At 39.1% G+C, this 13,705-nt stretch overlaps 1 protein-coding gene across 3 annotated transcripts in view; it reads left to right on the top strand.

Annotated features, from left to right (window-relative positions):
- The window catches only part of LOC126202892 (splicing factor, suppressor of white-apricot homolog), a 158,858-nt gene extending 145,693 nt beyond the window's left edge, over positions 1-13,165 (top strand). For 2 of the 3 annotated variants that reach the window (XM_049936962.1, XM_049936964.1), the window contains exons 14-15: positions 5,211-5,306; positions 12,457-13,164. In XM_049936962.1, the coding sequence (XP_049792919.1) occupies positions 5,211-5,306; positions 12,457-12,553 (193 nt within the window). In that variant the 3' untranslated portion in view covers positions 12,554-13,164. Of the gene's footprint in view, positions 1-5,210; positions 5,307-12,456 lie in introns of all 3 variants that reach the window. The other variant, XM_049936965.1, reaches the window with a different exon arrangement.
- The last annotated feature ends 540 nt before the right edge of the window (positions 13,166-13,705 follow it).

Below are 13,705 nucleotides of genomic sequence, written 5' to 3'. Positions count from 1 at the left end.
AAGACACTCTTGGTGGAGTGGGGAGGATTTCATGAAGGATGGATCTAATTTCAGGGCAGGATTTGAGGAAGTCGTATCCCTGCTGGAGAGCCACATTCAGAGTCTGATCCAGTCCCGGAAAGTATCCTGTCACAAGTGGGGCACTTTTGGGGTTCTTCTGTGGGAGGTTCTGGGTTCGAGGAGATGAGGAAGTGGCTCTGGTTATTTGCTTCTGTACCAGGTCGGGAGGGTAGTTGCGGGATGCGAAAGCTGTTTTCAGGTTGTTGGTGTAATGGTTCAGGGATTCTGGACTGGAGCAGATTCATTTGCCACGAAGACCTATGCTTTAGGGAAGGGACCGTTTGATGTGGAATGGGTGGCAGCTGTCATAATGGAGGTACTGTTGCTTGTTGGTGGGTTTGATGTGGACGGACGTGTGAAGCTGGCCATTGGACAGGTGGAGGTCAACGTCAAGGAAAGTGGCATGGGATTTGGAGTAGGACCAGGTGAACCTGATGGAACCAAAGGAGTTGAGGTTGGAGAGGAAATTCTGGAGTTCTTCTTCAGTGTGAGTCCAGATCATGAAGATGTCATCAATAAATCTGTACCAAACTTTGGGTTGGCAGGCCTGGGTAACCAAGAAGGCGTCCTCTAAGCGACCCATGAATAGGTTGGCGTACGAGGGGGCCATCCTGGTACCCATGGCTGTTCCCTTTAATTGTTGGTATGTCTGGCCTTCGAAAGTGAAGAAGTTGTAGGTCAGCATGAAGCTGGCTAAGGTAATGAGGAAAGAGGTTTTAGGTAGGGTGGCAGGTGATCGGTGTGAAAGGAAGTGCTCCATCGCAGCGAGGCCCTGGACGTGCGGAATATTTGTGTATAAGGAAGTGGCATCAATGGTTACAAGGATGGTTTCCAGGGTAACAGACTGGGTAAGGATTCCATGCGTTCGAGAAAGTGGTTGGTGTCTTTGTTGAAGGATGGGAGACTGCATGTAATGGGTTGACCTGGTACAGAAGCAAATAACCAGAGCCACTTCCTCATCCCCTCAAACCCGGAACCTCCCACAGAAGAACCCCAAAAGTGCCCCACTTGTGACAGGATACTTTCCGGGACTGGATCAGACTCTGAATGTGGCTCTCTAGCAGGGATACGACTTCCTCAAATCCTACCCTGAAATGAGATCCATCCTTCATGAAATCCTCCCCACTCCACCAAGAGTGTCTTTCCGCCGTCCACCTAACCTTCATAACCACTTAGTTCATCCCTGTGAAATCCCCAAACCACCTTCCCTACCCTTTGGCTCCTACCCTTGTAACCACCCCCGGTGTAAAACCTGTCCCATGCACCCTCCCACCACCACCTACTCCAGTCCTGTAACCCGGAAGGTGTACACGATGAAAGGCAGAGCCACGTGTGAAAGCACCCACGTGATTTACCAACTGATCTGCCTACACTGTGAAGCTGTCTATGTGAGAATGACCAGCAACGAACTGTCCATTCGCATGAATGGACACAGGCAGACAGTGTTCGTTGGTAATGAGGATCACCCTGTGGCTAATCATGCCTTGGTGCACGGCCAGCACATCTTGGCACAGTGTTACACCGTCCGGGTTATCTGGATACTTCCCACTAACACCAACCTGTCAGAACTCCAGAGATGGGAACTTGGCCTTCAGTATATCCTCTCTTCACGTTGTCGGCCAGGCCTCAACCTCCGCTAATTTCAAGTTGCCGCCGCTCATACCTCACCTGTCTTTCAACAACATCTTTGCCTCTGTATTTCCGCCTCAACTGACATCTCTGCCGAATCTCTTTGCCTTTACAAATGTCTGTTTGTGTTTGTGTCTGTGTATGTGTGGTTGCATATGGATGTGTGTGCGAGTGTATACCTGTCCTTTTTTCCCCCTAAGGTAAGTCTTTCCGCTCCCGGGATTGGAATGACTCCTTGCCCTCTCCCTTAAAACCCACATCCTTTCGTTCCCCCCCCCCCCCCCCCCCCCCCCCCCCCCCCCCCCCCCGATGAAGCAACCGTTGTTTGCGAAAGCTAGAATTTTGTGTGTATGATTGTGTTTGTTTGTGTGTCCTTCAACATGCCAGCACTTTCGTTTGGTAAGTTACATCATCTTTGTTTTTTTAAATTTAGCTGCAATGTCCCTCTCTTGCACACAGATATAATAAGGCAGTGGGTGGGGAGGACATCTCTAATTAACAATTGGAGTGTTACTATACTTTGTGTAGTACATAGAAATGGATTTTGAAGGTCATTCTCGGCCCTCTCACCTTAGCTTTTTATTTATTTATTTATTTATTTACATTTTCTTTGCGTGGAGCCGTCGTAATGATGGCTTTTGTAGCCGTCGTAATGATGGCTTTTGCGAATGTCAGACTTAATACTATGGTTATATTTACATTTATAAAATGCACTATATTCTGTAGCTGTTGCTTCTTATGTCTGTTTTTTACATTTATCACATTACAAGTGATATGCTAATGCCTCATGTTACAATCACTATCTTAATATTCGTTGAAAGAATATAAACATTTTTCCATTAGAAAAGATTTTAATTTTGTTTTAAAAACATTTCCCATGTATTTTCCTAGAGCGTTTGGTAGCTTCTTATACCAAATGAAACCACTGATATATGGAATTCTGTGTCATTTTTAACGTTGTTCTGTTACGGAAATAGTTACACTTTGTTCTAGTGTTGTGATCATGTACATCACTGTCCTTGATAGCTTCTGTTGGTTGACTTATAAAAAATACAACTATTTTGAAGATGTACAGTGAATATATTGTCAGATATTTGTGCTGCACAAACACTTCACGACATGAATCTCTATGTCCCATCCCATATATATGTCTTACTGTTCTTTTCTGTAGTAGTAGTAGTATTCTTTTTAAATATACATCTGCTGTACATCCCCATAGTTCAGTTCCATAATTGAGAAAGGGTTAAAGTGTTCCATAATATACTAATTTCAGTGCTTGGCTGGGAACTATCTTTGCGAGCTGGCTGAGGAGATACATGGCACTACTGACTTTTCTGCATACGAAATTAATGTGGTATATCCACCACAAATTTTCATCAACATACACACCCAGAAATTTACAGTTACCATTTTCTGTTGCAGAAATATTACACACCATTCATATTGTTGTGATGAAAACTGCCTGTTTTAAGTGTCAGTAGTTGAGATTTGAAGACATTCACCTTGAGTCCCTGATCATTGAAGTATTTTGTTACTTCTGTTACACCTCTAGAAGCAAGAGATTCTAGCTCATTAGATTCACTTCCATAGAATAAGATTGATGTGTCATCTGCATAGCTTTCAATATGGGAGTTAATGGGTTGTGCAATGTCGTTAATATGTATAAGGAAGAGAAAGGGTCCAAGGATTGAGCCATGTGGTAAGGTATACAGGTTCACTGGTGGACTGGGAGTTCATGATTTTATTATCTAGTTTGTATGTATGCTTTGCGTACGATTCAGCAGGTATGTGGTTAGAATTCGAGATAGCTATCCATGAAAAGAAACAAAGCAATATCCTAAATGTACAAGATAACTTTAAAGAAATGAGATTTTTTAGTGGGTTTTTAGAATTATTTTAGGGCAGGCATGCGACTTTAAACGCGCAGTCGACAGCATATTTGGTAGCTATGGGACGGCCATTGACTTGTGTCAACAACTTCAATGTAAGACGAGGACCCACAGTCCAATATACTTTTAATTCTGTTTTGCTCTATGGACTTCCCAACTATTGGTGATGGTATTTTGTCTTTTTAGTCCGTTTAATTTCATGACATAGATTTTACAACCTGATGATGAGAGCATTGTCTCTTGAAACGCGTTGTTAAAATATGTATAAGAATCGCAGTTGAATGCTAACAGTGATAACCAGTGGGAATTGTTGTCATATTATTTACCAGAAATTTTCAGATATACAGTTGGCTGGATTGGAATATTTTGATATTATTTCTCATGGTTTCTCATTGCTGATGTCTTCACTAATCATCTCTTTTTTTGTAGGCATGTACTATACACACAGTTTAACTTGATGCTCTGTGCGGAGAATACTGTGAATTGCCCTAAGGAGTTTTGTGTATTACACCATTCCCAGCAACCCCCCTATGGAGTATCAGTCTACAAAGTGGATATAGTACTAGTGTTTTGTTTTAACCATATCTTAAAGACGTGAAGTGCTTCCTAATATACAGAGTTCCAAGTACACACAGAACCCCTTTGGAGGGACAAACAGTTAGGGTAGAAGCATACAAACAAAACAATATGTGCCTTGGAGGGAGTAGAAATGATATATAAAGGCAGGATAAACTGTCTCTGTAGTCTGTATATTAGAAGAACATGAAGGTGTGGCTTGTTATTGATTTACCAGAAAGTAGTGTACGTATTTGGTTGATATTCAAACAAAAAAGATTGGACATATTTTGTCTGCTCATTAGCAGCTCTGTCATAGTGTGTCATTAATCTGAAATGAACAGGTATTCCTCTGAGCTTATTGACAGCAAGTAGTACTAAAATTAACTTGATAATAAATGTTTGTGTGAATTCCACCTGCTTCACCCACAGTGTGTGTATTACGTTGTTTATTGCTATTTGCAAGTGAATTTGCATGTAACTTTGTTGTGTATCAAAAATTAATCCTGTGATTACTGCCTTTACAAAAAAATAATGCAGTGTCCATTTGAAAGAAAATTACATTTTGCCAATTTTCTCAGTTTGCTGCATCTTTTTACTCTGTTACTACATTGGAAGCAAATTGTGATGGGGAGGGGGGTTGCTGTTGGCTACGTTGTTTTAATATTTCCATAATACCCACAGTGCAAACAGTTTCATTTTTCTAAAGTGCTTTTTGTATGTCAAGACTAAATGGCCCTCTTAATGACTTAGATCCTGAATTACGTTTGTCTCCCCTTGCTTTGTATCCAGTTTTAAAAAATAATTAATGTGCCTACTTGTGATATAAATATTTCAGATGGGTGAAATGTGTTGCGTACATTCAATATGTGCAGCAAAATTTTATGAAACACCACATTTGTTATAAAGTGTGAGCTTTTGGCACTCTGGCACTCTTGCTACCTGATTGGTTTGCTTGAAAGTAGTGTGTGCTGATGCATAACTCTTTTTATTTAGCTGTAATATTTTCATTGTCGCTTCTGTTACTCAAAGTTTCATACTTGCATTGTTGTAATTGCTGCTAATTGTACATTACAGTAGTCGACACAAGAAAGGATCCTCCCCCCATAAACATCGACACAAACATGAGGAACATGATAAGCCAAGAAAACTTAAAAGGAAAGAAAGAGAAAGGTAAGTGACCCATGGAAAATACAGTTTCTGCATAGTAGCTGCAAAAATAAAATATACTATTGCGCATTTTGTGAATTACTTTATAATTTGGGTGATTCTATGAATGACATGAGAGATGTTAGCTTCACTTGCGGGTAGCAAACCTATCAGTTTTCATCATCATCATCTTGGACAGTTTCCAGCCACTGGCTGGGTCTGTCGGGAACACAAGCCTCTCCATCGTGTTCTGTCTTTCCACCATTCCCCCTCTTCCACCTTCGTCCAGTTCTCTCCTCTTCTCGTCACACATTCCTGCACTCCCTTCACCCATCTATCTCTTGGTCTTCCTCTGGGCCTCTTCCCCTCCAGTTGCAGATCAAACATCCTCTTTGGAATTCTTCCCTCATCCATTCTCTTCATGTGTCCATACCACTGCAGTCTTGATTTTTCTATCCTGTCCTGTACTGGTTCCTCCTTTAGTCTTTCCCTCACATACACATTTCGCAATCTGTCTCGTCTTGTTACACTCAACCTGCTCCTCTGGAACTTCATTTCACTAGCCTGTATTCTACTTTTGTCGCTTTTGTGCATTACCCATGTCTCACTTCCGTATGTCAATATGGGGACAAAGTAGGTTCGATATATAATTCCCTTGGATTTCTGTGGCACCTCCTTGCTCCAAATAAGCCCCCTAATGCATTTGTAGAACTGCCCTGCTTTTCTGCACCTTTCATTTATTTCCATTGCGTTTCCCCCCTTACTTTCAATCATGCTTCCCAGGTACTTGAAGTTCTCTACCACTTGTAGTTTTTCCCCTCCACAAGTTATATCCACATTTGGCCTATTCTTCTTCCTTGTTGTGACAATTATTTCACTTTTCTTTGCAGAGAAATGCATTCCATATTGTGCTGCCGTTGCCTCCCATGCATCTAACTGCTCTTGCACCTCCTTCTCGCAATTTCCCCATAGCATCAGGTCATCGGCAAAAAGCACTGCTTTCATTTTATGATCTCCAATTGCATCTGATACTTGCTGTAGGATTTCATCCATAACAATCATAAACTATAAAGGCGAAAGTGCACTTCCCTGTCGCAGCCCATTTTCCAGCTTGAACCATGCAGTACGTTCCCTCCCCACTTTCACACAACTCTCACTTCCCTCATACATTTTTCTGACTTTTCGTGTTATCTCTTCATCTATCCCTTTTGCGTTCAGCACATCCCAGAGCTTGTCCCTACAGATACTGTCATACGCCTTCTCAATATCTAAAAAGGCCATGATTAAGTCCTTCCCGTACTCATAGTGCCTTTCATGCAGTTGCCTTACCGCAAATATGAGGTCCGTTGTTGATCTTCCCGGTCTGAAACCGTACTGCTCCTCTTGCAGTCTACTTTCAATACTGCTTCTTATTCTCTTCTCCAGGATCTTTTCATAGATTTTTCCACAGTGGCATAGCAGGGTGATTCCTCTGTAGTTCTCACATCTCCTTTTATCCCCTTTCTTGAAGATCGGGACTATAATTCCTTTCTTCCAATCCTCAGGAATTCTGTTCTCCTTCCACACCACCCTCAGCACTCTGTATAGCCACTGGGTTCCTACTTCTCCTGCTGCTCGTATCATATCCACTGTTACTTCGTCCCAACCTGGTGCCTTGCCCTCTTTCATCCTCTTTATGGCTTCTTCCACTTCATTCCAAGTTAGATCATCAATTTCCCCACTATTATAATTTAACTCGCATTTGAAATCCTTTCTTGTGTATTTACAAAAATACGGGCTTGAAAATACACTGTATAATGGAATTACTTCCTGCTCATTAACTTGGAAGCTGGTGTTACATCAAAAGTACACAAGAGGGACAAAACATGTAACAGCTGTCAAACTGATATTCCTGCATTAGAGTTGCAAACATATCAGCATGCTTCCTATGAAACTGTGCACTTCATTTTGGTCAGAATTTGACAATAGTTATTTTAAATTTACTTTTGTTGAGCAATGTGTATAATAGATGTCAGTTGGGAAATAAGGACAAAATCTGAAAAATTTTAGATTACCTTTTTGTAAACTTGAACTATTGCTACTTCATTGCCAAATGTGAGAGAAAAGCCCATAATCAAAATTTACTGACAAAATATTATAGCCAAACCCACTTTTGCATAAATGGTATAACATTTGAAAACCACTCTGAGCTTACTAGTTGGAAATAACTAAGATGTGCTGGTGCAGCACTGCTCCATAGGGAGCAAGCACAGCTAGTGTAGGCTACACACCAGACAGTCCTCTGACACACATTCTGTGCATGTGCTAACAACATTGCTGACCCTGCCTGCATGTATTCACCAGCCAGTGCGGAACTACCAGTAGCCTCCAATATTGCTGCTTGGCTGCCTCCATGTCAGACTTTTGCTCATCCCTCCCCACTTGTGCCTATGAGTGCCTGGCTCCGCACAGGCCAGCATGCAAGCAGGAATAATAAAGGCTAAGGAATTCATAGGTATTTGCTTGACATTAGAAACATCCAGTATGAGTGATGTTTCTGATAATGGTAGCACTGAAAGTAAAGTTCTACTCATTGTTGAGAAACACGAGAGAATTATTCAGCCACAAATATGTCTTTGACAGTTGTGTAATACGACTTGCTGACATGGCACTGCCCAGGTATTCATTTTGCCAATTTTATATTAGAAACAAAAACATGCGTATTGTGTAATATTGAAAAAAAAAATCATTACTTTGTATTCATGAAAACATCATTGATATTATGAAACAGTCATACAAAGAAATATGTGTAATGTAAAAATGTATAAGTACAGCCACTTCACGAGTTTACAACGTGATTTTGTAAACGTCCCTACAGCATTGTCTCTTCGTAGATGGCTATTGTTTTCCCCATTCACGCATCTCAGTGTTCATGATGTCATATCTCCTGATCTGTATGTTATAAAATGATACAATTTTGTAGGCACATTCAGCAGCATATGTGGATACCATCTGCAAAATGTGTTGTGAATAGAGTTAGTAGCAAAGAAGTAATAAATTTCAACATCAAGCACAATGCGGAAGTTTTTCAGGTATCTGAGAGTTTGTGACATCAAATCTTCTAAACTATGTGTGGTAGCCTGTTATAATTGTGTAAGTGCATTTAGAGCCATATGTGGATACTGTATGTGAAATTTATCGTTGCAAATAGAGTTAGTAGCTCTGAAGTAATAAATTGAAACGTCATGCATAATGCGACAGAATATGATGCCATTGAAACATCTGTGACTGAAAACAAGGAAAAATAAGTCAGTTTTGTGGCATTTTCATCTCCACTATCAGAACACAAATGTTGCAGGATTTAAAGGTTCAAGAAGATATATACTGTATTTACTTAATTATAAGATGACATTTTTTCCCAAAAATCATCAGTCAAAAAATATAGTGTCATTTTGGATTTGCAGATTACGGTGTTGCTGCTGAGGTCAAAATTGTTACATTATTTAATAGATTGATAAAGGGGTCATTTTACATTTACAAGTCAAGCTTTGGCTGTATTGAGGTCACATGCAGATATATTTGAAGAAAGCAGAAAGGTAGGTTGGGCAAATGATACTTGTGCTCAAACAGCCTCGTGATTTCCCCAATACAGTAAAACACTCAATACAATATTGACCTTGCCCAAACAATCTGTGTGACATTTGATTCATGCAGTGCCAGTGCAAGAGATACATGAGAAACTATGAATCAGCCACTGCAACAATCTGTTGCTCTGCTTAAAATTTAACAGCCTTGTGAAACGCAAGAGGATATAGCATTAAATTCTATCATCTTGTGAACTCTTGCTAGATTTGAACAGTTTTGCTCTAAAAGTTCTCATACCTGAATGGATATTGTATCCAAACATTTATGACACTTTTCAAGTACTGGTAAGAGTAATATTGAAAGGGGAAAATTTTGTCCATCAGGAAACTTTCTTGATTCTGAATGCAAGTGAATATTTTATTTGTTTAAGAGGGACTTTAATGATTTACGAAATACATTGCAAATGAGAAATTCGGCTGCTGCTCATGTATTAGAATACCAGGTAAAAGCATTATATAATTTTAATCAGCTGTAGATCAGGATGGTGATATTCAGATGAAGCAAGAAACAAAATTAATCCAGAATCAAATGTCTAAACAACAAAATAAATTATATTAAACTGTCTGTAATTGTTACAGTGAGAATAAATTACAGTGGCAAGACCCATCATGGAGATGGCACCGACAGATGTCACTAGATCGCGGGATGAGCGAAAGTTTGAGTATTCAAATTAATCTTGATTGAGCTCTTTTATTTATATATTAGTTTTTGTTGTTTCATATGACCTGCACTGTAAAAGATATTGTAGTCTGTGTTTCACAGTTGCTCAAGCATAGCATTATGGAATGGTTGGAGGGGGCAACAGTCATGCCAGTTTGGCTGAGAACTAGGATGAGTGTGGGGAGGAGATGGTGAGCAGGCAGCAGATTTTGGCGTCCTGACAATCAAGGGAATCTGTACTGCCTATTTGGCTTCTTTTTATGAACATCTACCACGTTTAAACCGCAGTTTGCCTGAATCCATTTGAATTGACTTCAAAATTGGACAATGAAAATCTAGGTAGGGGCCAGTGGCCTACTTAACTTCCTACAGCAGTGTTGTCAACACTGACTGTGAGGTATGGTGGGAAAGAAAAGGGGGTGTATCAGCTGCTGGTTCTAGGCAGCAAGTGAGAGAGCGACTGGCAGATGATGTGTTTGGAAGCAAGGAAGATTGTAACATTCTCTTGTAACATTCTCACATCAGTATAGAAGTGAAATCAAACATGTGTTTGGGAAAAAAAGCTGTGTTCTTAGGTCCCATAGTAACCACCACATAAAAAAATCTTAATACATTTGGAAAGAACAGCCAAATATTAACAACAACAAAAATACAAATTTAACAGAATTAGTGATACCCCAGATGACAGGATTATAAGCAAAAACAGGTTGTGAAGATAAAAATTAATGTAACCTTTTTTTTGTTTATTTTATTTCTTCTTGTACTATGAAAATGCAGGTAATCAATAAATGGCCTAAATTTATTATAGTTGCAGTGCTAAGGTTTTAGACAGATACTTTGTCAATAAAACAATTTGTAACTTTGATTACTCAGAATATGTTAAAAATAAGTTTTTCTTGAGAAACCTCTTAAAATGGGGGGGGGGGGGGGTGTTCATATTACATTCAGGGTTGTTTTATACTCTGGTAAATACATTAACTTGTGACTTCCAGTTCATGTTGTTATCAATGTAAACACTTCACAATTTAGTATTTAAAAGAGATCTACGGATGAATAAAGCTACTACTGCTGCTACTACTGCTACTACTTTATTATGTTTCCGTTATTGTATTAGCTTCATGCCTTATTTCTAATAGTGTGGTCAGGCGCTGTTGCGTTTATTGTATTTTATCCAAATCCAGTGACAGTCCATTTGCAGGTTACCTATTATTTTCAAGAAAATTTTGTTTAAGTATTGAAGTTTCTTCATTAGACTTGACTACCGTATTTACTCGAATCTAAGCTGCAATTTTTTTCCGCTTTTTGTAATCCAAAAAACCGCCTGCAGCTTAGAATCGAGTGCAAAGTAAATGGAAGTTCTGAAAAATGTTGGTAGGTGCCGCCACAACTAACTTCTCCGTCGAATATATGTAGCTCTACACACACACACACACACACACACACACACACACACACACACACACACACACAAAAAGAAGAAAGAAAGAAAGGTGTAAGACGAGCTTTTTTCTCTGCCCTGAGTTTCCGTATTGTTCATTTTCGAATGTAGCAGCATTTCAATGTACTACGAAAATCCGACTGGCAAGACTGTTTGGATGTTGTCAATATTGCCAACTATACGTTCTGAATTTTTTCTTACCTGTGAGAAGAGATGGTTGCTAATAGAAACTTTTATGAATTGTGAATCACATGCAGTATTCACTTCACCATAAGAATAATACGAATATAAACATTTTGCCATGTATTCTTTCGTGTTTGCTGCTATCTCATTTAAATCCCGTTTGCCTAATAAATTAAGAAACTAGAGTGAGACAACAGCAAACTTGGAAGAATATACATATCATGTCATGTTTATATTTTATTATTCTTATGCCTAATAGCGATAGAGTCAGAAATGAAGCACGGCAATTGACTAGATTTTTAAATGTAAGATGACTAAATTCTGTGCAGAATGTAATGTAGTAAAGAGGTGTCTGCAAAGATTTTCAAACGGAGAAAAATTTTCGCTACGCTCTCGTTCAGAACAGCTATCATACGCAGTCTATTATTTGGTTCTTCTTGATCATTATTAAAGAAAGCAGCAGTGTAAGTAACAACAAATAACAGTCTCTTGCCATTGTTTCGCTAATGCGACGATTCCTCTCTCTTTTTTAAAATTGTAAGCGGCGGTAGCGCGCACAAAAGCAAGCCATGCCGCGAGCGCCGTCAGGCCGTAAACACTCATGATCAGAATGCAACAAACAATGCACGACACAGTACAGTAATGCATTTTCAGCTAAGAGTGACGTAAACACCTATAACAAAGAGAACGGCACATATCAGATCAAAGAAAAATAAGCAATCAATTCAAACCGGATGAAGCACGTGAAAAAGGAAGGGTATCCGTATAAATACAGACAGAGCGCCTGATGCATAGCAGTGGCTACCTGGTAAAGCTTAACTGCTAAGCTTACGACTCGAACCAAACTACTGTAGCTGTATCGTCATTCATTCGACCTAAATTGTGTCTCTCATTACAATGGACCAACTTTGTTTCGATTTGGAGGTGCGGCCTAAAACTTTTCTCTCCCCTTGAATTTCGAGTCTCAAATTTCAGGTGCGGCTTAGATTCGAGAAATTTTTTTTTCCTTGATTTCGAGTCTCATTTTTCAGGGGCGGCTTAGATTTGAGTGCGGCTTAGATTTGAGTAAATACGAGTAGTAGGAAATACTTGCACCTTCAGCAAAGAGAACTATTTTTGCTTCTTGGAAGTATGGTGGCAAATCATTGTATCATGTCCACAACCATAAAGAATTCTTAAGCCTCTCTTAGTTTGTTGTGTTTGTTGTGGAGTCCTTTTAGTTTTGGACTGAACTACAAAAAATAATTTGTGAGAAATCTGCTCTTTCAGGCCCCAGTTGGACCCTGGCAGTCGACACAGGGAAAAACGGAGAAAGCATCACAAGAGTATGAGACGACATTCAAGTGAAGGTAGTATTAGTTCATAACAGTGCCAGGTCATTCAAGGAAGGCTGGTGTGAGTAAAACGTCTTTTGGCAAAATAGCACTGTTATCAATTAACTAAGGAAAACAGTGGTAGTCAGCAGTGCAATTGCAGCCATTTTGAGAGAATCAATTTGCTCTCACTTGGTCCCATGCTTATCTCTTGGTGTGTGATATTCTTCCATAATAACACACATTTTAAGCATGAAGATCTTCGCTACTTGCACACAATATTGGTACAAGACACGTTATGAGGCACTATTGACTTCTGTGTGCAGTTTATGAAGTGTATTTATGGAAGAAGTGGAAAAAGAACTTCAGGTTGATGGTTAACATATACCATCATTCATTCAAATGTACAAATGGAAATGGAGGAAAGATTTTGTATGTGTTGAAAAGCATCTTTGAATTTACGTGTGAACTCTATGACAGTTTTTGCACAAGACACAGTCTGCAAGTACTGTCTCCCTTGCCAGATATAGTTTGTCTGAATTTTGTTGTTTGCCATGTACTTCTGGAAATGTGAAAGATTTGTAATTTTTATTCTCATGAAGTGTACAGCTGTCTTATATTGTTTATATTGGATATTAGTTGACAGAATAATAAATTTTTTCATGTTTTACAAACTTAATTTTTTTCCCCAAATCTTGTTTCCCTATATCATGAAAATGTAGTTTTCACAAGTCAAAGTCTTAGTAAAAACTGCATTTATTAAATGCTGTCATGAAAGGTAATATGTTCCCTTACATTTTATGGAAAATATTGGAGGAATAATTGTTTTGAATTATTCCACATTTTAATGACCAAATTTTGCAAAGTAATTAAAATTGTTTGTAAAAAAAGTCATATTGAAATCCAGAGTAAAAAAAAAAGGTGGGTGATGTTTGAATGTGGTTAAGCAGTTTAAGTGAGCAAGTTCAGGGTGGGGCAGGGAATTATGCTTAATTTTAAGTTGGTACTGTGAAGGAAGAGGGGGAAGTGGAAAGGTGGGGATGGGCTCCAGTGTCACAGTGGCAGTGGACATTTATGATGGTACTACTATAGAGATGCCAGCTATTATGTTCAGCTGCAATAATTACAGATTTCCTCCAATAATTATGACTTTATGAATGACATGGCAAAAATTAAGATGTTGTGAATTTTTGTTGATTTATAAT

Source organism: Schistocerca nitens, chromosome 9 (assembly GCF_023898315.1).
Source record: "Schistocerca nitens isolate TAMUIC-IGC-003100 chromosome 9, iqSchNite1.1, whole genome shotgun sequence".
Classification (NCBI taxonomy): domain Eukaryota; kingdom Metazoa; phylum Arthropoda; class Insecta; order Orthoptera; family Acrididae; genus Schistocerca; species Schistocerca nitens.
Note: the sequence above shows the minus strand (reverse complement) of the source record. Positions and strands in the feature narration are given on the sequence as shown.